This window comes from Phyllostomus discolor, chromosome 9 (genome assembly GCF_004126475.2).
Source record: "Phyllostomus discolor isolate MPI-MPIP mPhyDis1 chromosome 9, mPhyDis1.pri.v3, whole genome shotgun sequence".
Taxonomy (NCBI): domain Eukaryota; kingdom Metazoa; phylum Chordata; class Mammalia; order Chiroptera; family Phyllostomidae; genus Phyllostomus; species Phyllostomus discolor.
In genome coordinates, this window is record NC_040911.2 from 86,796,338 (window position 1) to 86,820,563 (window position 24,226).

The following is a 24,226-nucleotide window of genomic DNA, read 5'->3' on the forward strand; positions in this document are numbered from 1 at the left end:
CTGTGCTAAGCAGGAAAGCAACTGAAGCCAGTTCACAGTTGTGATGCCCCATTACAGTTGCCCTCCTTCCGGTTCCTGCTAGGGGCCCTCTCTCCTCTCTGTGACCCCTTGAGAGCATTAGTGAGTCACTAAGGATTCTTCAAGGTCCTATTCATAGGGTCTGGAGCTAGGCAGACTCTGATTAGAGCCAAACCACTTCCCCTGCTCCAACCCACCTTCAGTGGGCTGGCCCAGATTGAAGATCCTCCTTCCCCTGATTGTACACACCAAGCAGTCGCAGAATCAGAAGCGTAGTTTTATTTAAGGCAGAGGTGGGGAAGGCTATGCCCTCCCACCCCACTCTTCCTATCCCTAAGTCCTACCCCAAGTCAGACAGAGACCTGCTGCAGAGGCTGACGAGGGACTGACAGGAGGGTGGCAGTGCTATGGACTGTTACCTCGGTCACCTCCTTTCAGCTATGCCCATGCCCTCAGGATTTAGGGGCTTCTAGCTCTCACCTAAGGGAAACGCAGCTTCTCTAGTCCTCAGACAGGAGGTACCCAACATTCACCCTTCCATGAGGACCCTGGGGTCTCTACAACAGACCAGCCCTCCCAAGGTGGCGGGGGGAGAGAAGCACCTCTCAGGAGGACTAGGAGAGGAATGACAAGTACAAGGGGTAGAGGGTCTCTTGAGCGAAGTCGGGCGGGCCTGGCTGTGCCCTCACGCAGGGTATGGGTTGTCCAGGACTGCCACTCCTGCGGCCACACCTCCATCTGCATGTTCAATGGCTTTGGTTCGAAGCAGATGTCCCACGTGCCTGTTCATCACAAGTGTCTTTCCCTGCCTATGGAAATGGGAACAGGGGACACACAACTCTGTCACCTAGACTCAGTCCTTAAACCCAGGACCTCCCCTGGTCCCAGCTGACCAGTACATGGATGACTAACCGCACCCAAGAAAATGTTAGGGTTTTAGAGTAAGACTTGGGTTTGCATCCTAGCCTGGAAATGACTAGCTCTGTGTCTTTGAGCAAGTTACTCGGCCTTTTTAAATATCAGTTTCTTCCATTTTAAATAGGGATAAGACCTCTTATTTTGCAAGATGTTAATAAGGATTAAATAAAACAGGAAAAACACTTAGCATAACATGGCACCAAGGCTCACATTTCATGTTCTGTAGTTGTAAATTTCCTTCTCCACTTCTCTTAAGATGTCTGTGGTGGTGGGCGGGTTTGGGGTGGTGAGGAAGATGTGGGGTGCTGGGGAGGGATTGGGAGAGGCAGGCAAAGACGCTGCAAGTAGTTAGAGGGGATTACGGAGAAGGCAGGCCCTGGTATTCCTACCTTGCCCTGAGTATTTTGAAGGAAGTGGTATGAGGGACCAGGAACTGTTCCTTATAAATTCACAAGTCTTCCTCTCTTCCTGATTCCTTAGTGTTCAAATCCAAACTCAGGGGCCACTCAGAATTTCAAAGTCACTGGGTATCCTCTAGCTGGCCCATCCCACCTTTCCCCAGACCCCCCAGTAGCTTGGGAACTAGACCCAAACTCTCTTCTTCCCAGGGGTCTCCTTCTAGTCCAGGGATTTTCTCATCCATCCTGATACTACTTGAAATTTCCTTCATACTTGCAGAATACTTCTCATCTGGGCTTCATCTGATAGCCCTGTGAGGTGGGCAGGTCTTGGTCCTTGGCTGATTTACTAGAGAAGGAAATGCAGCTAGGGACTGGCAGAGCCGCTCCCTGTCCAGTGCTTCCCTCCAGGCTTTCTTGGCTGGCCCCCTGGAAAGCAAGAGCCCCTCCTACCAGCTCACCTGACATAGACCCCGAAGATGCCCAGCTCCGAGATGCACTGGGATACTCGGACAGGGCTTCCAGGCCGTAGTAGGCAATTCCCAAAAGGCTCAGGCTCAATCTTCTCCATGAGGATGTAGGAGGCTCTCTCCTCACTGTCTTTGAGCCGCTCCAGGGCCTGTGTCATCTCTTCCCCATATAGGTTGTTACCTGCAATTCCACTGGCTAGTCACCCTGGATTCTGCGCCCAACGTCTCCACCCCGCGCTCCCACTTCTGGGGCCATGTGCACAAGTCAGCAGCCTCGTTCCTGACACCAGCTCAGAGAAGCCAGAGCAGGCCTGACTCCTGAGGAGGGAATCTTACTTTAACAGAACAGCCCTGACTCAGGGCGAACCCACCTTCCACCACACCATCCTGCCCTGGTTCTCCTCCTACCTGTCTATGGCTGTTGCTGCTCAGCCTCTCTGACTGGCTCCTGCCTCTCTTAAATATTCAGATTCCCAAGGAATTGGTCATCCACCCTTGTTCTCTCCTCCATGCACAGTTTTCTCAGGAAGATCTCTTCCAAGTCTCTATCTATATCCTATAACTTATTAACTCCTAAATCTTTAACTCAAGCTGCCTACTCTAGACATCACATGGACATCCCATGGGTCCTCCAAAACAAACTCAACATGTCCAAACGGAATTCATTACTTCTGCCTGAACCTCCCCAGCTTAGACCTTCCTCCTCCCAATCAGGCAAAAGGCATCCCTGAGTCATATTTAACTCCTCCCTCTCCATTATCTCAGCGATTCAGACACATCTCCTCAGCCGGTACTCCACGCTGTCGCAGCCCCAGCCCAGGCCTCTGCCTTGCCCTTCGGGGCAACTACACCAGCCTCCTCTGTGGTCTCTGCTACTAGTGTTCCCCCTCATTCCAAGACATGCTCTCCCATGGCTGAACCATGGGTCCTGAATCAACTGTGCGTTTCTTCCCTCATTACAACTCTCTAATGACTGCCCACTGCCCTTAGGATAAAATCATCTATTCAACATCCCTTATAATCAGGTCCCAAACCATCCTTTCCAGCCCAAACCCTCGCCTCCTCCCACTTCCCATGATGTACTCCAGCCTCACTAGTAACCCTTTAATCTCCAAACATACCACATTTTCATGGACCAGTGCTTTTGCTTAAGGTTGCTCCTTCTGTATGGTAAGCTGTTCTCTCTTCTCCTGGGAAACTCCTACCTATTCCTTCAGACCAAGATCAAAAACCATTTCCTCTCAGTCTGTGGGGCACAAATGATCCTTGCTCTCTGCTCTCAAGGAGTTCAGTCTAGGCAGGAGGACATCCAAAGTCCTGATGTCTTCATCCCACTCCCCTACAATCCACCCACAGGCACTGCAGACTAAACTAATCCAAATGCTCAAATGCTGGGTACTCAGATTCCCTGCGCTCCACAGCCCTGGATCACAGAGTCTCCTGGGACACTGTCCAAGGCGAGGGCCTGTGTCAGTTCTTTCATCTCTCAGAGGCTAGGACTGTGCCCAGAGCAAGTGCCGGTCAGCACTGGTGACAGCCTGCTAGCCCCTTTTCACTGAGCAGCCTTGCGAAGGGGGATCCACCTACCTCCACCTTCTCTCTGGGGCTTTAGCACAAAGCGGCTAGGAGCAGCAAGGGCCTCGGCGATGGCCTGGTCTCCTTCTCCACCCTGGCAGGAGGTAAAAAAGCAGTCATCAGCAGTTTTAGGCCAAAGAGGCAGGAGCTGAGGTCCTGCTGGTTGTGCAGAGCAGAATCAGAAGAAGAGTATCTGGGGGAAAAGCCATACGCCCCTTTAGGCGGGGTGACACTATATGGATGTGAAACCCTCCCCCCACCCCTGCAAAGCAGGTACAGATATTCCCTAACCCTTGCTGTCTGCCTCAGTCTCTCCCTATGGTTACTGTCTCCATCTCCACCTCTGCCGAGTTTACAGTGGATTCCAGCCCTCCTCCCCAGGGCTCTCGGGGTGGAGGCGTGGGGGTTCTCACAGAGCATCGCTGACCCAAGTCCAGCCCAGTACCAGCTCCAGCCTCTCCCACCATTGGGCTCTGGGTCCCTGCCACCTAGGAGGTATGTGGTGGGGGAAACAGGCTGCCCACCTACCATGTCCAGTGAGTAGAGGCCAGCAAAAGTGGCACGGAGGCGGGCCACGGCCTCAGGCTGGCCAGGGAGCAGCGCCTCCAGCACGCCCACTCTGCTCAGCTCCTGCTGCACCTTCTTAGTTCCAGCCAACTGGGTGGCAATATCTGGGCACTTGACAGCACATGACCTCTCCAGCAGGAGGCGTGCTCCCCAGTTCTGCAGAGAGAAAACGAGGAGTTTTACTTTATATCACAGCACCTGTCCAGCAGGGGCCAGGCATTGTGCTTTCTATCCTCACATTCATTGTCTCCCAGGGTCCTTGCAACATCCTGGTGAGGCAGGCACGGCCCCTCCCAGTCTGCAGGATTCTCGCCCTCAGGGAGCTCACAGTCTAGCGCACTGATACATGACTATAATCAAAAGGGAAAATGACATAAGGTCTAAAGGCACAGAAAAACTGATGAAAAAGTCTGAAAGGGATGGGACACTTGTTTCCCACTGCACTCCAAATAAATCCAAACTCTCTCCTTCTCAACCTCATTCTATGCCAGCACTCTACCCCCTCCCACATTCTAGCCACACAGTCCTGCCGACCCTCAAACGTGCAAACATCATGCCCGCCTCAGGGCCTTTGCATCTGCTGCCTTCCCCTCTGCCTGGAGCTCCCTTCCTTCTGACTCTTTCAAAGGATGGCTGGATCCTTTTTATCCTTAAGTCTTGCCTCAGAGTCATCTTCTCAAATCACCCTATTTAATGTGAGTTTCCCCATAATTCTCTATCTTTTCACCCTGTTGTTTCATTCAGAGAGTTTCCCCAACTAGAAAACATATTTTCTATTTTGTTTCCTTTTGGATGTTCACCAGCCTGACCAGACTGTGAGCTCCATAAGGACCAGACCCTTGTTGTCTCTCTTCGTTCCTGTCGTACCCCCAGTGCCTAACGCGGTGCCTGGCGCTTTGTAGGTTCATAATACATAGTTGTTATTGTTGTTTAGTACAGTGAAATCTGAGTGACAGGAAGAGTCAGACAGGAGAGACTCAATAGGGAAGAAGCCCAGTAAGTGTTCACTTAACACTGTCGATAGATTCTTGGAAACCAATTTTAGCACATGCTAATTGATATGAGCAAGAGTTAAGTTCCTATGGCATATTTCTGGTCACAAAAACATCACCAAACTTCTGAATAAGGACCCAAACATTTCTAATATTAAACACTGAAATAAATGTGAGTTATACCTACGTTTAAGAAAGATTAATAAAAACGAGTAAGATAATGACTTTCCAACCCACTTCGTGCAGTCCCGGGTTGCGGGCGGAGGAGCCTATCCCAGCAGCTCTGGGTGCCAGGCCGGAGCCAGTCCTGGACGGGACAGCCTTCCATTACAAGGCACACTCACACCGCCCCCCACTCTCAGACTGGGACAGTGTAGACATGCTGGTTCATCGTCTCGGGGATGTAGGAGGAAACGGAAGTACCAGGAGAAAACCCATGCAGAAATGGGAGAACATGTAAACTCCAGAGACAGTGCCTCCAGCTGGGAATAAATTTTGTTTTTTCATCAACATTATGATGAAATGACATTATTCAAGCACCTGCTGTACTCTGGTTAACAGAATAACATAAGCAAAGGCCTACAGGTGGGTAATCAAAGGGATAAAAGGTCTGGTGTGCCAGGACTTCAGAGTGTGAGAGGCAGAAATACAGCAGAGGGACATGACTCCCGGCTGTAGTCCCCATTCTCAGGCACGAGGGAGACGGTCTGTCCTGATGCCAGACAGCATCAAACTGCCCACAGCAGGATCAGGGCTGTGGTCTGAGGAACAATGCTCCCCACGCGCCCCCCCCCAACCCCTGCCACGCCCCACAACCCTGCCTCTCCACCCCGCCCTACCCCTTGCTCATGCTGTCCTTCCTTTGATATAATCATCCAGCCACGCAGTACCGTGGCTGGTCTTCACCAATAACCCCAGGCACCTAACTGCTAGGCAGGTATTCCAGGCAGAGTTACAGGTGCCCAGAACGTCAGAAATAAGCCCAGATAAGTACCCTTATGTCAGAAGCAGAAAGCAAAACTCAGAGATAAGAAGGGGGCTGCTCAGGGTCAACTTAGCAATTCATTGAGCCTTGCAGACTTATCTCCATGTTCTAAGCCTGGTCTGAGCTCCTCCGTTCCCTTAAAATATCCTCCTGATACACTAATTTCCTTCCTTATTAGCTTGCTTCTTTCTTTTTAAAGTTTTATTTGGCTCCTTCCCCCAAACCTCCTGTCCGAGAATCCAAGTCCATTTTCCAAATAGGTAGTTTCTCTCTTCTCTAGTTAGTGAGTTCCCACCACTGCTAACCACTTTCTAGAAGAACAGACCTTTTGTAGAGCTGCTCCCTGTACAGTGGGGCCTTAGGAAGAATCCTATATTCAAAGAACAATAGATCTAGAAGGAGCTTCCTCAGTTTTCTGGTAGTTCCCTCAGCTTATAGAAACTGAGCCCAGAAAGGGTCAGGAATCTACCCAGGGGCACACGGAGGCACAGCCAAAGGCACACAGCCCCTAATGGTATTTCCTAACTTATTTCCTCCTTTACCTTCTCTGAACTGAAAACAAGGCTTCTCAGACTCTCCAAGCTGTAGATCAGGGGCAGAGGGAATGATATACTGGGAATGCCACTGGCCTGAGAGTCAGGCAGCCTCAGAACTTCCTGTGGGACCTTCCACAAGCCCTTGCATCTCTCCAAACCTTGGTTCTTCCATTTGTGTGATGAGAATAATTATATGCCTCATAGGGCGGTTGTAGGATTAAATGAAACGATGGATGTCAAAAATAATTTTGAAGCTACATGGTAGGGATAACAAGATAAGGTGATACTGTCATTAACAAGAATGGGCAGGTGGTAAAAACTTTCTGAGGCAGATAAGAGTAATACGAGTTGGCAGGAAGGAAATAGTCAGTGGTGTCGCGAAACTGGTTTGCATCAGCGAGTGACAGTTGACTGCACCCATCTTTCCTCAAATCTGTTTTTAGAGATGCTAAATTGGGTAGCTTGAAACTGGCCATAATGGGGAGTATTAACACCATAGAAATCAGCAAATGCTACAAATTGGGACTATCCCTCTAGAAAAATGATTATTAAACATTGCCAGCCTATCCCCAGAAACAGTATAAATGGCTAAAGCACTGGGTTCCTGAGGATTCAGATTCAGGTTCTAGAAGACAGTGTGTTTGTAGAGAGTGAGAGGGAACAAGAAGTTTACAGGACAGGAGGTTCCAGCAGCAAGTTCTCTGAGGAAGTACTGAAACCAGAGCTCAGGAAAAAACCCAGATTGTTGTGACCCCTGAGTTGGGTCTGAGGAGCAATAGCACAGCCCAGGAGGCAAAGGATGGCTGAACAGCAGATACCAACCTGTAGATTGTACTGACTCGGCATGTAGCCATCCCGGAAGTAAACCACAGCAATCTCCTGGCCGTCCCTAGAACACGGGTTGGAGAAAGCTGCTGTGTTAAATTATAACTGATGTGTTCAGTGGTTCAACCTATTTCAGGGAGCATCGGAATGAGTTTGGCTACTCTGCAAGTCCAAAGGGGCAGTCTGGACAGGGGTTCATTGGAACCAGTGAGAGTACAGATACTCACACACCACTGCTTCCACTAAAAACATACAGTCTTCAGTAAGGAATGCTTTAGAATATTCCAGATCTAGAGTCATTCTAGGAAGGCCAGAGGGAAACAAGAAGGAAATTAGGTAAATTTTTACAAACTGAGCTCAAAATCACTGAACAGCAGAATCACATCGCCAGGCTTAGAGAAATTCACTTGTGCGCTGACCAGTGTGGCCCAGTTGATTGGGTGTCGTGTGCAAAGTGAAGGGTCACCGGTTCAATTCCCACCACTCCCAAGGATATATTTATTGATTTTACAGAAAAGGGAAAGGGGAGAGAGAGAGCAAGAAACTTCAATGTGAGAGAGAAACATGGATTAGTTGCCTCCCATACTTACCCTGACTGGGACCAAACCCACAACCTAGGTACGTGCCCTAACAGGGAATCGAATCTGTGATCTTTTGATGCACGAGATGACACTCCAACCAACTGAGCCACACCAGCCAGGGCAGACTGAAACTTTTTTATTAATGGCGGGAGTGATGGTGGGCAGATGCAAAATTATGAGTCTAGTTAAGACACAGACTGTTGCCCTGACTGGTGTGGCTCAGCTGGAGCAATGGCCTGTAAACCAAGGGATTTGATTCCTGGTCAGGACGCATGACTGGGCTGCGGGCTTGGATATTTCTGTCTCTCTCCTTCCCTTCCCCTCTGTCTAAAACTAATAAGCGTGTCCTTGAGTGAGGATGAAAATTAATTAATTCATTCATTAATTAACAAAAAAAAGACACAGACTGTCTTTTGAACTGTTTCGCTTTTTAAATTTATTTAATATTTACTGGCTTATCTGGAAGGTAAATTTTGTTTTGTTATGATAAATAAGTATAGTTTGAAAATAGTAAATGGTATTGTAAAATCCCATGGAGGTTCTTAACTTTAAGAATCATAAAATTCCAGGTCTACATATGTGTGCTGCAAGCAGCACTATCCAAAAAATGTGGCGCTAACATACTTGGTAGGGGCCCCTGGCGGGAAGTGCAGGGCCCGGCTGGGGGCACCAATCCAGGCCCCTGAAGGTTTGCCTGAACTCAGAGAGCAGGTCCCAGATCAGCCACAGAACAAGCCAGCCACTCCTCTTCCCCCCTGACTGCCCCGCCCAACTGCTCAGGCCTGACCTGACTAGCCACCAAGAGGGACAAGAAACTTTTGGAAGCACAAGGACACGTGAAAACCAGGTTATTTTACGAAGGCCCTTATCTAGTATGTCAGCAGCTCTGACACAGCCCTTTAGAAGCAGAACTTGGCTAGCCTTCTCCAAAATTTCCTGAAATGATGGGATATTTCAGAGTCCACCCCGAAAACTCAGAGAGAAAGAAGTAAGCTGTCCCATCTCCCGGCAGAAAGGATCATTTGGGGCGAGTGGGTGAAAGGATGAGTTTCCAAACCCAGCCCTCTACTGGCCCGTGGGGGAATGTTCTCTGAGCACTCACACAAACAGCTTTCGGTCTTGATCCAAAGATCCCTTTTCAGAGACATCTTCAAACCTTCTCCGGATCACATGGATGTTCCTGGGAGGGATGGGCAGAGGTCATAGGGAGCAGATGTTCTGTTCTGAGTGGCTCTCCCCAATCCTGGGGCCACATCTGGGGGTCTCCCCTCTTTTACTTACCTGGCCAGTAGCTCATTCTCTATGGCACGCTGGTCAAATATGTTCCTTTCCTTCTCCTGAGCAATCAGCAGCACCAGAGCTCTGGGGAAAGAGCACAGGGGGCCCGTGTGGCTACAGAGCTTACACTCCCACTGGGCCACCCCTTTCAGGCGTGAGGAAGAGCACAGCTTCCCTGGGAGAGTAGGCATCTCAATTCAGGACTGCCTCGGGCAGACACCTGAGGCTACAGCACATTATTTCCTGAAAATAGAAACTTGAAAAAATAAAGATGTCTCTGCCCCTTCTCTAGCAGGCAGGTGAAATACTGCAATGGTGTCAACTTTCTGTGCAAATTAATATTCAGATGTAAAACCATCTCAAGGGGGTGGGCTGGATGGAGGAGGGCAAAGGGGGGAAATTGGGACAACTATCATAGAATAACAATTTAGAAAAATCTCAAAACCCAAAAGGACTTTTTCTTCGAACCTGGTTCTAAAATCTTTCTGGAAGAACAAACAAGTGAGAGTACTAAAGAATATTTTGCAAGAACAATGCCGGAGGTTGGGATGAATGACCCTATTACTAGATAGTAAAGCGGATAATAAATAGTTTTTGATTCTTGCATGAAACACTAGAATAGAATGGAATCCTATAAAAACGCTACAGCACCAACTATAAGTAAGGAATTACCTCCTCCTGGGGCCTCCCAACATTTTTTGATGTACACAGGGCCACTTTTTTAAAAAAGGATTTATTTATTTATTTTTAGAGAGAGAAGAAGGGAGGGAGAGAGAAAGAGAAACATGGACACCCATCGGTGGCCTCTTGCACATCCTCAACTGGGGACCTGGCTACACAGGGACATTTTTTGATCCCAAGGCATTAACTTGGGGTTAACTTGATCTCTTACTCTGCTTATTCACTCGTTTCTTAACAAAACAAGAGCTTAAGGTCTCAGGGAAAAGCTAATGCCAGAGAGCTGCCCATTTGGCTACCAACCAAGCCGTTTACAGCTGTCAAAGGCAGGTCCAGCCCCGCACAGGACTCTCTGAGAGCCAGAGCCAACGATCGGCAGCACCACACTCCGGTTTTGCCGTAGCCGTGCTCCTCTGTGGCCGTGGCTCTTCGCTGAGACTCTTGGACGGCCAGACTTTGGCTCAGAGTTCTAAGTGTGGATTCCCAACCTCCTGTACTTGGCCTCTTGTCTGTTTGTCTCTGCTTCTTCTTAACCTCTGTGTAATTCCACTTAGCGGAAATACAGGCCCTAGTACGCAGCCTCTCCTGGGCTGCCTGGCATTGAGCTGAGTCTTGGCTCAGCCTAGTGTCTGAGAGGCAAGCTGGAAATGCTGCTCCCCCAAGCCAGCTTGCCCTGAGAGAATCCCAAGGGCCCATGGCCTTGCTTTCACTTTGTAGTCTCATCTGCCCTGCTCATAAGTGGGGAGGTGGCACCTTGGCCCAGGCTGGCCCACCCCTAAGAAGAGGCAAAGAAGAGAGGTGGGAGGCTGTAGGTGAAAGTGGAACTACATGCCCTGGTTAATGAAGTCAGCCTGCTCCCTGCTAAATAATTGGAGCCAGACTCAGAAAACATAATCTTCCCCCTACCTTCAGTTCTGAGCAGTCTGTCGGGATAAGGGCCAGAAACATCATCAGCTAAGGAGGCGAAGGGGCAGTACCATGCTGGCCGGGAGTGAGGACTCCTGGGTCGCAGTCGTGGCTCTGTCAGGGACCTGTGGTATCACCTGACCTCGGGCAAGTCAGCTTCTTCCCTTGAGCCCTGATTTCCCCATGTATAAAACAGGGGTGTTAAATAGATCATAGTTCCCAACCTTTTATACCAAAGATCCCCCCTTCTTATTTCGACTCATTCCAATCACATATACTATATTTTGAAACAGTTTGAATAAATGGTCTAAATTGAAATCATAATTTTCCAGCCTTCCTTTTAAAAAATCCTTGCAAAGTATGAGGTAACTGATGAAAAATCTGCTCTACAAAGGCCTCAGCCTCAGTTTTGCAATCTGTACTATGGGACCATTCATCTTGGAGGGAGGACATAGTCTAAGCGAACACAGGCTGCAGAGGCAGAAAAACGTGAAGTCTAGTCTAGCTGGTGAATTCTAGTCACCAGCTGCGTGACTTTGGGCAAGTCATTCTACCGCTGAGAAGCCCTCATTTTGCCCCTCTATAAAATAATACTAATAGTCCTTCAAAAGTAATTTTATTAATATTAAAAGTCTCACATAAGGACCTTTTAGTTTTTTAAAGAATTTTTCAAATCCACGATTTCATTTAATGCTCACTACCACCCTTGCGTGTATTATCATTACACTCCTTTTACAAATGAAGACACTGACACAGCGAAAGAACAGACTTAGCAAAGGTCGTGAGCTGGGTCAGCAGAAGTACCTATTTGACTCTCAAAGTGAGAGAACGCTGGTGAGAGCTCATTAACACTGCCACGGCTGTCAGATCGGTGGGCCTCACTTATCCAGAAGCCACTTACCTAGCACCTTTACACATCTGGAACATGGCTGGGAAATAGGAAGGAGGTAAAAACTACCTCTAAACAGTTAAAACAGACACTGAAATCCCTAAATGAAAGCTTATGCATTTACTTATCAAGGAAGCCCTCACACTCGTTAGACGTTTGCTTTTCCGAACGAACCACAGCAAATTGGAAAGGAGGTACAGGGATGGGAGTGGAGGATCCCAAATTCAAGTGCTCTGATAACAGTGAGGCAGAGAGAAAAACTATGAAGTAAAAGAAGGAGCACTCAGAACCTAAGAGCTGGGGCCATTAGTGCAGGCAGACAGCCTTGCAGCCTTTCCACCTCTAGGCAGCACCTCCGCATCCCAGCAAAATGCGACCCCGACAGTCATAATGGTGACCTTGAGCCTACACGGAAACATTAAATTATAGTCAGTATCTTTTATTTAAGAAGGAAGCCCAAACCTCCACTAAAATGACTTTGGCCCTTGAAAGTATTAAGCTTCTCTATTTCTAGAACACTCACTCACTCCCTAATGATGTCAGGCAGAGAAGTTGCTGCCCCATGAATGCTGAATCTGAAGCAGGATTCCTCTGCCGCTTTCTCCCCCTTACTTGGCTGAGCCATAGAGCTCCCAGGCTTTGGCAATCCCCAGGGCCAGTCCCTTGCTGGGATTATTGGAGAGGATCTTGGCAGCTTCTTTGGTCTTACCCAGGACACTGAGAACATGTCTGTTGGAGGAGAAACATCTGTTCAGTAATTGGATGGACCTGAAAGACCCCCTCTGTCTGTGACTCACAGACAGTTAGAGGAACATCACTTTGAGAATCAGCTGAGCATTAAAAAACATCTTACCATCATATTCCTGCAGGATCCAACTTAGGCTAGAATACGCCGGGCTGCCTTTAACCCTGGCCCCTGGTATATTTGCACAGAGGGGCCCTAAGACCCTGTGCTTCCACCACACCAGCCTCCCAGTGAGCTGGAACCCCTTTCCTTGAGCTCCAGGTACCGCCTGGAATCCTGCTGTGGACATCTGGAATTACAGCAACCTGGAGCATTGCTGCTGGCTAGAAGTAGATGCTATTACAGCCCAACCCTCAGATGGCAAGCTTCTGCATCCCTCTCTGCCTTGGATTCTGACCTCCTTTCAGACCTTCAAACATATGAGCTCTGTCTCACCTCAGGACCCTCACAGATACTGTTCCCCCCCGTCTGGAGTACTACCTTGTACAATAAGGGGGTAGGACTGGATGAACTGTGAGGTCCCTTCTCCACCTGAAATATCAAGACCTACTAATTACAAGTGCAAACTGTGCTACTGGGCCTGGGGGGCTAGGGGGAGAACAACACGTGACCCAGGGCCCTGGAAGGCAGAGTCAGAGTCGGAGAGTTGGAGATCCCTGTCCCCACCTGACTGTAGGCTCACAGGCTGTTACCCACTGGTATGCCCAGGGCGGCCTAAGGGACCTACCGGTGCACAGCTGGGGTCCGCGAGGCCAGGCCCCCAAAGCTGGCAGAGATGGTGTTGATTTCAATCTGTTTCAGGGCAGGGGAGCCATCTGCATTGCGCTGGAACATGTAGTCTGAGCGATTCAGGCCCAGGAACACAGTCTGCGGGGAAAACTGAAAGCTGAGGACACTTGCCCAGGGTCTAACTCTGATGGCCTACCCATGGAGCAGACAGGTACCAGGTGCTCTACGTAGCCAGAGGTTAGAGATGCTGGCTAACACTCCCAAACATTGTTATGGTCATCCCAGGATTGGCCAGTGAGGTTCAAACTCAATGAGAGGCAGGTTCCCATGAGTTCAGGACCTGGGCTTAAATTCTTCTGGTTAAAAAAAAAAAAAAAAAAGAGGTGAGGTGGAGGGGCAGGTCCCACACGGGAGTGGACATGGAGCAGGGAATGGTTGGTTACCTGGGCAATACCCTCTTCCAGGACTTGCTTGTGGATGTCAAAGAGACGAGCTGTAAAGGTGTCCCTTTTGATGGTGCTGGAGGAAGAAACATTTTCTAGGTTACATGGAACTTTAAAGGTCAAGGAGTTCTACCCCTGTCCCCCGATTCCTGAATCCCCTCTGGGTTCTACTGACCCAGCCCTGAACACCGGCTAGAGAACAGTGGTTCGGAACCCAGCGCTAGAGCTGGGTGACCTGGTTGAAGTCCCAGCTCTACCACTTACTAGTAGGAAGCCTTCGAGAACCACTTTACCTCTCCGTATCTCAGTGTGCTCAATGTGAAATGAAGAGGAAAACGATTATATTCATAGCACACAGTTGTGGTAAAGAGTAAGTAGGATGTTTCATGTACGGAATTGAGTATAGTGTCTAGTCCCAAGAAGAACTCAGAAACGGCGTGATATAACCGTTCTATACCTAAATAGCCCAAATGGCTGTAAGCTTTCTGACCGACTTATCATTAACTCTCTGTGGTTTCCCCTATGCTCTGGGACCTCCCAGAAAAAGGCCTTCTCTTCCTCTTCCGTAGCAGCCCGCAGAGATTAGGAGACAGCAGTTACACCCTGTGCCCCAACAGGAGTTTTTCGACTCAAGCTAAATATCCTACTTTCTCCCCTCACCCAGTCCTCAGGTGACATGATTTCCTCAGGAAAGCCTTCCCTGTCTGGTCTGGCTGCTATGTGAGTTCATGGCACCTCGAACCTCTCCTATATTGCTCTGACCGTGGTGGCAATTTTCCATTTTATTTGTGATTATTAGCACTGTCTCCCATTTGACTATAAACCACGGGGGGGTCAGACCGTGTCTGTGCTGGTTCATCATCACGGCCCAGGGCGCTGCTGTGGCTCAGGGGAGGAGCCCAACCAGGATGGTTTTCTGGATCCTCAGGAAGAGGCATCCACAGGTAACCAGTGCCACACTTGTTGTCTCTGAGCATTCAGGAGGGTCTCTGCCTACCTGCCCAAGCCTGACTCGCAGGCTCGTCCTGTTACAGGGGGCCCGCTGAGCCCAAGCAGCTCAGGCCGGCCCTGAGGTTCATCTGCTCCCCAGCCGGCTCTCTCACAGGGCTTCCCAGGCCTCCATGAGGAGTCGAGTCCCCAGCTGGACTTCAGCCTCCAGGGCAGTTGGGGACACATTTTCCCACTTCCAAAGAGGTGCTTCCCTTCAATTCACTCCAGGGTTTGTGTGTGTTTCACAGGTGAGGGGAACAGGGGTTGTGGCCACAGGCTGCAGGGAACGTCTCCCACATAATGGCTTCTTCAGGGTAAAGGTCACAGTCGGACTGCTCATGCTCCCCACAATCCAGAAGCAGAGGCTTGAAAGCCAGGCCCACCCCAGGAAAGACAGGGGTGGTCGGGATTGTGCATTCACTGGGATTGCGACTCATTGAGCTTTAGCTCCAGGTCAATGTTTCCAAACATCTCACCATACGATCCCCTGTCATGTTCACCCTCACACCAAGGTACACATTTTAAAAAGATTCTGTCTCTAACAAAATAAGCGTTTTCTTTTGAAAAATTAGTCAGACATGTAATTACATATATGTCTAGTCTTTCTCTTATACATACATACAAATATGTATGTATACATATTTATATATATTTAATCCTAAAGTAATTTCCCTTGCCCAAGGGCCTGAAGGAAAAAAGTGATCAGGGGAAAGAGGCAGAGAGGGGTGGCTGGGCTAAGCCGTTCCAGGTGCTCTGTCTCCTCGTTGCCGAGTCTGCACCCCGCCCCACCGAGGGATGAGGGGCCTTGAAGAACCAGAAAGGGCCACTGGCTAGGCGAAGTAGCAAATATGGCTTTACACCCAAAAACCTCACTTGCCCTGTTTTCTCTAAAACCGTGACGACCTTCTTTAATCCCAAATGGAAATTTCAGTCTTCAAAGAAGGGGGTCACGGATCAGAGAATCACAGAATGTCAGTGTTGGAAGGGACCCTCGATTTAGGCCGACCTCCCCAGAAACTAAGGCCCAGATTTAAAAAAAAAACGGCTTGAGGCCATATATTTAAATAAGTGGTGGAGCCAGGATTAGAAGCCAGCTCTTCTGACTTTTCTACTACTTTTTGTTTCTCTGGGGGGAACTTGTACCCCACTCTACCAAGTTAAATGCCAGAGCCACACCTCATGGCTCCCCAGTCTTCCAGGCCCTTGGTTCCAGCCACTCCCAGCCCCCCAGTGTCCCAGCACCTAGCACCTGGAGAGAGTTCGCTCCAGAAAGGCAGCATTCTGGCTGACGGCATCCACCAGCAGGTTGAAGTCCATCTGCACGGCGTAGGCCTGCTCCAGCAGGGCACCGGGGACCAGTGAGGGGAAGAGCGTGAATGGGGCATAGCTCACCACCTGATGGAGAGTGGGCAGGGGTAGAACACCTGTGAATGGGCTGTCTTCCTGTAAATGGGACCCCATGGAAAATGTTTCCCCCAGGGCTGGAGATGATGACTCAGGTTGCCAGGCCTAGAGTTCAGCTGCACTCTCAATTCTTTGAACTTTGGCAGGATCAGGAAACCCACATACCATCCAAGATTCCTAACAACAAATAAACTGGAATTTGAGTAAGACAGAATAACACGACCTGGTGACTTATTTACGAAACATTCTTGAATGTAACCTCTAAGTTAATATCAATTTGCCATTCATTATGTTGGTATGAGTTTATGGTGTTAGAACATGTCATTGAAATATTTATTTACAAAATATGATTTTGAATAGATAACACAAACATGTGATACAGAATTCAAAGAAACAGAAGGATCCACAGTGAAAAGTATGTCTCACTCCCACCTTGGCCCTAATGACCCAGTTCTCCTTCCCAGAGGCAAATGGTATACCAGTGTCTCGCATATCTTTTTAGGCTAATGTATATGTATACGTATACATTTTCTCATTTTTTACACACATCAAAGCATACGATACATACATTGTTCTGTCCTTTGCTTTATACATACTTCAGAGACATTTCCATATACATCCAAATAGAACATTCATTCTTTATAATGGCTGTATAGTATTCCATTTGTTGGATATACCACCATTCACTGAATCTAGCCTTTTATCATGAACATTTAGGTGGTTTCCTTTTTGCCACCATTACAATCAATGTTTCAATGAATATTCTGGAATATACATCCTAGGTATTTTGTGCGTGAGAAGGTCAGTTTCTAAAAGTGGAGATGTCAGGTAATGAAGGTAAATCCATTTGAAATTTTGGTAGATAATTCCCAAATTGCCCTCCTCAGCGTCTACTTTAAGACAAAACCAGGGCAGTGTGTTTGCGAGAGTCAGGCTCACTCAGCTTGAAGCTTTGACGGGTGTGGGTGACTGAAGATCACACAAGCGGTGACTTAATTCCCTGAGTGCATGTGATGATCGGTCACAGGCATGTTCCCTTGGCTTGAAATCTCACAACTCTGCCTCTTCCAACCAATCCGATTTGGCCTGAAAAACTACCCAAAAGTTTTTCTGCTAGGACTCGTCATGCCCACTTGAGTTTGGGACCAACAGTATAAAGCTATTCTCTGCTGTCCATAGGCTAAAGGCTGAAACACAAGTTTTGTACTTTTGATAGAAAAACAGACACAGAGTAATATTCTTCCACTATAAGAATCACAGCCCATGCATGACAGTTAGCATCTGCTTCAGACGCAGGGAAACAATGCAGAGCGACAAGAAGAACTCCTGTCCTATCTAAACGGCACAGTCGGAACTCCGCTGTAGCCAATTGTGGGCATCAGGAGAGGCAGCCAGGGTTAACAGGTGGTTTGATTTTTCAAGAGAAACTGGGTATCTAGATTTTTTTTAATGTCATGACTTTAAAAGATGTTGGCTCTGACTTTTTAAAAGACACTCTGATGAAAAAAAAACAACAACAAAACACTAAACAATGCCTACCTCTGGGGAGGAAAACAGTAGCAAGAGGAAGGAGACTTTCCCTTTTGGATTTTGTGCCCTATTCAAGTGTATTTTTGCAAAAATGAATGGACTCCCTAAACACTGCAGGAGCCAACCATTCAGTCTGCACACAACTGGTCCAATCTACAGAACAGAGTTCAGGCTCTCCTCCACCCCGTTTCCAAAGCCTCTCGGCTGTCTGCCTTTGGCCCGCCTCCTTTCCCAGTCCGTCCACCTGCGTGCCCCGCAGTCAGCTGAATTCTCTTAAACATCTTTTGCCTTTTCCTGCTCTGGGGCCTCTGCTCTGCTGTGCCTTTCCCCCATCTGTCTTTCAACAAACTATAGAAATGATCCCTGAAAGTAGAGTCTTCCATTTGTCTTTTAAGATCTAGTTCAAACACCACTAATGAATTACTCCTTCCTCCGCATGTCCTCTGTAGTATCCTGGGAGAGGCAGCAACATGTGGAAGTCCAGAGAATGGACTTAGGAGGCAAACTCCTTGAGTCTGAATTCTGGCTCTGCCAATTACACCACCATTTAAACGACCTGAAGCAGTTACTTCACCTCTCTGGGCCTCGGTTTCCTCATCTCTGTTGCAGTGGGTTAAATGAGTTACTGATTCCAAAGCGAAAAAGACAAGCTTCCTGTCTTTTTTCCTCTGGATTGGAAAATTGAGGGCTATGCCTTTTCTAGGTTCCATCAACTTCCAGAAAGACCAAGTGCTGGACCTTCACACAATACCTGTTGATTAACAGAATAAATAAAATCTTGGAAGAGAAAATGCTACATCCTGGGTTCAGACAAGCAGCTCACGAAATCTCGGGTTCACAAATGAAGCAATGATAAAGCCAGAGGCACACCGTCCACAGTGTCACCTGGTCTTTGGTGAGAGCCGTTCTCATTGACTTGGGCCTCAGCAAACACTTCCTAAGCCTGGACTCGCTACTAGGCCCCCAACTAGGTTGCAGGCACACACAGCCAAGACGGTGCCTCGGTGGGAAAAGATGGAGGCAGCTCTTTAGTTACGAATCGGTATAGTGATAAGAATAATGTTAAGTAAAAAAAAAAGTAAAGCACAGAAGAACTCATCTAGTATTCTTCTTTGTGTAAAAACTTGGAAAAAGGAATATATACATATTTTCTCTTTATGAATAAGCAATCTAGAAAAAATAAATAAGAATAAATATTTTCCTTATGCATATAAAACGCAGGTTATCTTCAGGGCAGGAGAACTTGGTAGCTAAGGAATGTGGGAGGGAGGGTTAATGTGTAAACTCTGACACACTTTAAATTTTGAAGCAAGAGAATGTTTTACCTAGTCATAAAATCAAAAGAGGTTTTTGTTTTGTTCTGTTTTGTTTTAAAGGATGAAATTTTTTAAAGGCATGGTGTGGACTCAGTAGCTCCATAATAATACTTTTCCATATGAACCACAGAGAAACACTCACATAGGCGTTCAAACGGGCACGCACAGTGACATTCCCAGCAATGCTATTTGTGGTCATAAACCATCGGAAATCCCCTAAAGAACCATCAGTGGAAGAAAGTTAAACTGTGATTCATCCACACCTGGAATACTGTACATCAGAATGCAGCTGATCCTAATGGAGGAAGTTGGAAAGAGTTCTAAGACAGACTGTTAAATGAAAAACAAACAAAAAAACACATCACAGAATAGTATGTGTCATGCAACTTGTTTTTTTAAACTGTATATTTCTTTATATACATACATGTGTATATAAATGCATAGAGAAAGACCTGGAAGGATGCACTACAAAACAACTAGAGACGGTAGTATGATTAGGGTTTCCTAAAAAACAGTAACTCGTAGCTCAGTGGATTGAGCGCGGGCTGGAAACCAAAGTGTCCCAGGTTCGATTCCCAGCCAGGGTACATTCCTGGGTTGCAGGCCATAACCCCCAGCAACCGCACATTGATGTGTCTCTGTCTCTGTCTCTCTCTCCCTCCCTCCCTCCCTTCCCTCTCTAAAAATAAATAAAAATAAATAAAATCTTAAAAAAAAAAAAAAACAAAAAAAAAACAGTAACTCACTGGACAAAGTGCTTCACATCACTTATCTTCTAATTCTCTTACCAACTTGATGAGGTAGGTCCCACGATTATCCTTTTTTAATATTTGGAGAAACTGTAGCTGAGAGAGCTAAGTAACTTCCCTAAGTTACACTTTAAGTCTCAGGCTTAAATGTGATTACTCTAGCATGGTGCTTTATACTTTACATACTTCTAGAGATCAATATTAGTTATTAAAAAATAAAATCACCCTGGCTGATGTGGCTCAGTGGATTGAGTGCCGGTCTGCAAACCGAAAGGTCGCTGGTTCAATTCCCAGTCAAGGCACATGCCTGGGTTGTGGGTCAGATCCCCAGTAGGGGGTGCACAAGAGGCAGCCACTCAATGATGTTTCTCTCCCTCCCTTTCCCCCTCTCTTCCCCTCTGTCTAAAAGTAAGTAAGATTTTAAAAAATACAAAAACAAATACATAAAACAGAGTAAAGATGTGATCTCTGACTCAAAGGAGTTGCCTCCAGCCTGGCAGGGGCCAATGGGCAGAAGGACCCAGAGCGGTGTGATCAGAGCAGTGGGTCTGGAGGGGCTGGGGGCTTACGTCGGAGGAGCTGGGCTCCTGCGGGGTCCTCAGCAACACTCCCTCGGCCAGGGCCCGATCCACAGCCTGCTGTGCCAGCTCCTCCAGCTGCTGCTGCTCCTGCAAGAGGCTTCCCCAGCTATTGGCCATCCCAGCCTGCAACAGGAGACAGGAGAGCTTGGTGACAGTTAGCCGGACGCCAGCAACTGCTGAAACTGGCAGTGTAGTACAGGGGAGACAACACTGGCTGGCAGCTGAGCTTCCGTGAGCACAAAACACAAAGCTTGGCAAAGCAATTCCACTGCCACTTTCTCTTTTGATCACTAGAATGATGGCATTATCCTCACAATAAGGAAGCAGAGGTTCAGAGATGTGAAGTGACTTGACCAAGTTAATTGCTAGTAAAATCTGGACTTGAACCCAGGTCTCTGGACTCCCAGCTCAATGCTTCTCATTGGAAAAACTGGCGCTAATGTCCTGTGTGATTGGGTTAAGTTCCTTTTCCTCCCAAGCTGCAGATTCTCTACATGTGAAACAAGGGGGATGGGGTAGACCAGTGGTTTCTAAACCTGGCTGAATATTTGGGGATGAGGGGGTGGCTTGGGAAAGAATACAAATTCCTATACTTCATTCAGAGACTCTGATTCAAAAAGTCTGAGGAGAGGAAGGGGCCGAAACTGTATTTTTAACAAGTTCTCCTGGGATGGGAACCACTGCAATAGATTATCATTTCCCTTCTAGCCCAACAATCCATGTCAGCAGATCTCAGATAAATCACTTGGGGGTGGGGAGGTAGGGCAGGGCCCTTTGTGAAGTAGTACAAAACGCAGCTGGGGTGGATTCATTCATTTCTGCAGCAGGCCCTAGGGGTTTAAGATCTGGATAAAAATCTGGAAACACCACTCATTAATTTTGTTCTGCCCACTGTCATTTGATTTTAGGAGCAGAACACGGCTGTCCAGTTCAGTGATCCCCAGGAAGAGAGCTAAAACCTCTATCACATTCAGCTCCATCCCTGTCCCCATGACAGGGCTGGTGCTAGACGGATTATGAAAGTCTGCCAGCCTCAGGGCAATGTTTGGAAAGAATAAGCATGTGATCTCAGGAGGGCCCTGACAACATCCCTGTTGGGTGAGAGATAGGTAAGGGTGGTCATAGGAAAGAACAAAGCTCTGAGGTTAGTCAGACCTGAGTTTGAGTCCGTAATATTACTTCCGTTATAAACAAGGTCGCTGTGTGGCTTAAATGAGAAAAATCTGTGTGCAACCCCTTAGCAGTGTTTGGAGCTCTAATCGTGGGAGCTTCTTTTTTAGCTGTACCCATTCTACAGGTGGCAGACTTGTCAGAGGTCCCACAGCAGTCTGGTGGCAGAGCCAGGACTAGAACCTGTGACTTAGACATTAGAGCAATGGAACCCTCCAACTCTGATTGCTGTCGGGCTTCTGTTTAGTTGGCAAACTCTAACTGGCACCTAACTCCGGGCCCTTGAGTAGGTACTGGACACAGAGAAAGATAAGGCATAATCACTATGAAAAATACCAATTGGGCCCTTTGTTTTTCTCCTTCTATAGTCTCAACCATTCTTGTGGCTTTATTTGTTTTGCTGAGGCCACTCAAATCTGTACCTTTACAGCAGTGCTTTGCTGACTTTCAAACTAGAATATCCGACTGCTTACCGGGAGTCTTCACAGAACTAGGGTAGAATTTGTTGCCTCCCCACAAATCTGCTCTTCCTCTGACGAATCCCACCTGGGCACCCAGGCCTTGCATATGCGTCTACACCCCATTCTCCCCAAATTCTGCGGAGTCTATCTAAATATATAGTCCTTTGAATTCCCTGATTTCTCTCCATCTCGACTGTTAGGAGCCTAGCACCAAACACCCCGGGCACTAAACAGATTCAGAGTGAGATTATCTTCAGTGATGAGCATACACCAGCCTTTGTCCCGCTTCCAGGTCTGGGCACGTGCTGTAGTCTCTCTTCGGGACACTCCCCGCCACCCCTAACCAGGTTCCTGGCTTTGTTTTAGAAGTCGTCCTCGTTCTTCTCCATCCAGGGCTTCCGCAGCCCTTTATATTTCCCTGCACCGAATCTGTCTTCATCACTTTTCTACCTCCAGCACCTACTACCGTATTCCATTGAACGTTAAATGAAAGAATGATGAATGAATGGCAGACTGGGTCCAGATCACCAAAAGCATTACAACGCCCACACGGAAACCGGTCGGACCTTACCCCGAGGGCAGGGCCAGTGCCTGTGTAAAGGCCGAGGTTAACAACACGGTCTCTTGCCTAGGCCTGCACCAGTTCACGGGCTTGCTCGCTCCCACCCTGGACAAAGTTTGGTCCTAATAGCTCCTACTTTTTTTTTTTTTAATTTGGGCTGTAGTCTCACCGGCTCCATGTTCCCGACAGTGGCCCCATCTGAAGTCAGAAGATCTGGGAAACGTGAGATCAACACGCACCAGACCAACCCCCTCACTGGACAGCAGTTTCCCCATTCCAGCCACTGAGTTTGATCTACAAGACCTCCTGATCTTCAGGGCGCCAGTCGCTGGCCAGTCCCCTCCCCTCCCCTCCCCTCCCTCACATCCGTCCTCCGGAGGAAACGTGACCCTTGCCGGCCGCCGTTGCCACTCCTTCAACCTACTTGCAGTGGGTCCCACCGCGCACAGTACTCAGGCCCCTCGCGCCGTTACTCCAGGTCCAGGAGGCGGGGTCTCCATGCGATCCACTGCGCTTGCGCAGACCTCCTAGGCGGGGCCTTTAGAGCAGGTGGGGGAGGAGACCCGTGCTTTTGGCGCTGGACGGCGGCCGGGAAGGGGCAGTCCGTATGTAGGAGCAGCTTTGGCCTTAGGGTGGAGTCAGCTGGACTCAGGCTGTCCAAACTTTAGGAAAGAGGGGAGGAGTCAGGTTGTGTCGGCCGGGTGTTGCGGCTTTGCACAGCTCCTAGGGCTTTAAAGTTGGTGTAAGATGGAGAAACACACCCAGAACGGGGCAGTGACTACCTCGGGGACACAGAGCTGGTAGGAGTAGATGTGGTAATAGAGGCCCAGAGAGGGTCAGAGACCGGCGCCGGGTTCCCTAGCACGTTACGGGCTGAGCCAGTGTTGGAACCCAGGCTTGTTTTCCACCCAGCCGGGTCCCGGAAAAGTCACCTGCTTTCTCTAACCCGCGACAGCTGCAGGAAAAGCCTTAGAGGCAAAAGGAAAACACTTTCACTTTTCTAGCAGTTTTAAAGTTAGGAACTGTTAAGGGTTACCCAGTGTTTCTCAAAAGGTCCACAACCATTTGCATCAGGATCTGGGGCAGGTGTTGTTGGTTTTTTGTTTTGTTTTGTTTTTTTAATGCTGATTCTTGATCCCACCCATACCTCACCCCTTGGCAGGTTCCCAACGCCTTAACTTTTTTCTTTCTGGCTTATGATAGGATTGTTCTCAAGCTGAAGTACTTGATAAGAATCGTAGCTAAACTTGATTCAGTCCAGGTTCTGATGAATTAACCATGAATAAGAACCCCTGCTTTCACAACTAATTAAGAAGGTAGACCTGTAAAGAGTGATTTTCTGGGGAGTCAGGGGAGTCTTTGGGGGTCTTGGATAGGTAGAAATGTGTAGGCAGTGAATACAGGTGGAGGTGAGGCAGGAATGGGGACAGTGATTCAAGTGCACCAACAGAAACTGCAAAGGCGAATAATTTTGGGTGTGGCTTGGATTGTTTCAGAACCGATTAGGAGTTTGGTGTGGACACTGAGAGGGGCCTGGGAGTTGAAGCAGGCTACTAGGAAGGAGCTCAGTCTCGGAGGGGGAGCTTTGGGTGCCAGAGTAAGGAGTTTGGCATTTGGCCAATGAACAATGGGAAGCTGTCTTAAGGGTTTCAAGTAGGGTGGTCGTCAGCTCAGTAGACTGAGGGTCAGCCTGGGAAGCTAAGGATCAAGGATTCGATTCCCAGTCAGGGCACATACCTGGGTTGCTGGCCAGGTCCCCAGGCCAGGTCCCCAGTAGGGGGTGCACAAGAAGCAACCACACATTGATGTTTCTTTCCCTCTCTCCTCCCCTTCCCCTTTCTCTAAAAATCAATAAATAAAATCTTTGGAGAAAGGGAGAGACATGGTCTGTTTTCTGTTTGGTGCTGGTTACAGTGTGGCAAATGGTTTG

General features: G+C 48.2%; 1 protein-coding gene across 2 annotated transcripts; it reads right to left on the reverse strand.

Annotated features, from left to right (window-relative positions):
* Positions 1-277: 277 nt before the first annotated feature.
* On the reverse strand, positions 278-22,828 carry GSS (glutathione synthetase). 2 transcript variants are annotated; one of them, XM_028524957.2, is made up of 13 exons: positions 22,721-22,828; positions 20,092-20,226; positions 15,773-15,918; positions 13,534-13,609; positions 13,089-13,228; positions 12,229-12,345; positions 9,147-9,227; positions 8,968-9,045; positions 7,282-7,348; positions 3,908-4,102; positions 3,392-3,473; positions 1,796-1,985; positions 278-827 (listed from the first exon to the last, which is right to left on the reverse strand). In XM_028524957.2, exons 2-13 carry the CDS (start codon positions 20,218-20,220, stop codon positions 704-706), a joined length of 1,425 nt encoding a protein of 474 aa, XP_028380758.1. In that variant the 5' UTR covers positions 20,221-20,226; positions 22,721-22,828; the 3' UTR covers positions 278-703. The 2 variants fall into 2 exon arrangements, with proteins under 2 accessions (XP_028380758.1, XP_028380757.1); XM_028524956.2 differs by lacking the exon at positions 22,721-22,828 and adding an exon at positions 22,466-22,665.
* Between the last annotated feature and the right edge of the window lie 1,398 nt (positions 22,829-24,226).

Excerpts from the sequence above, each read along its gene's own strand:
- GSS (XM_028524956.2), bottom strand. Across the intron at positions 9,046-9,146 it reads GAGAATGAGCTACTGGCCAG|GAACATCCATGTGATCCGGA; the intron begins GTAAGTAAAAGA and ends CATCCCTCCCAG. Across the intron at positions 828-1,795 it reads ATCTTCGGGGTCTATGTCAG|GCAGGGAAAGACACTTGTGA; the intron begins GTGAGCTGGTAG and ends CCATTTCCATAG.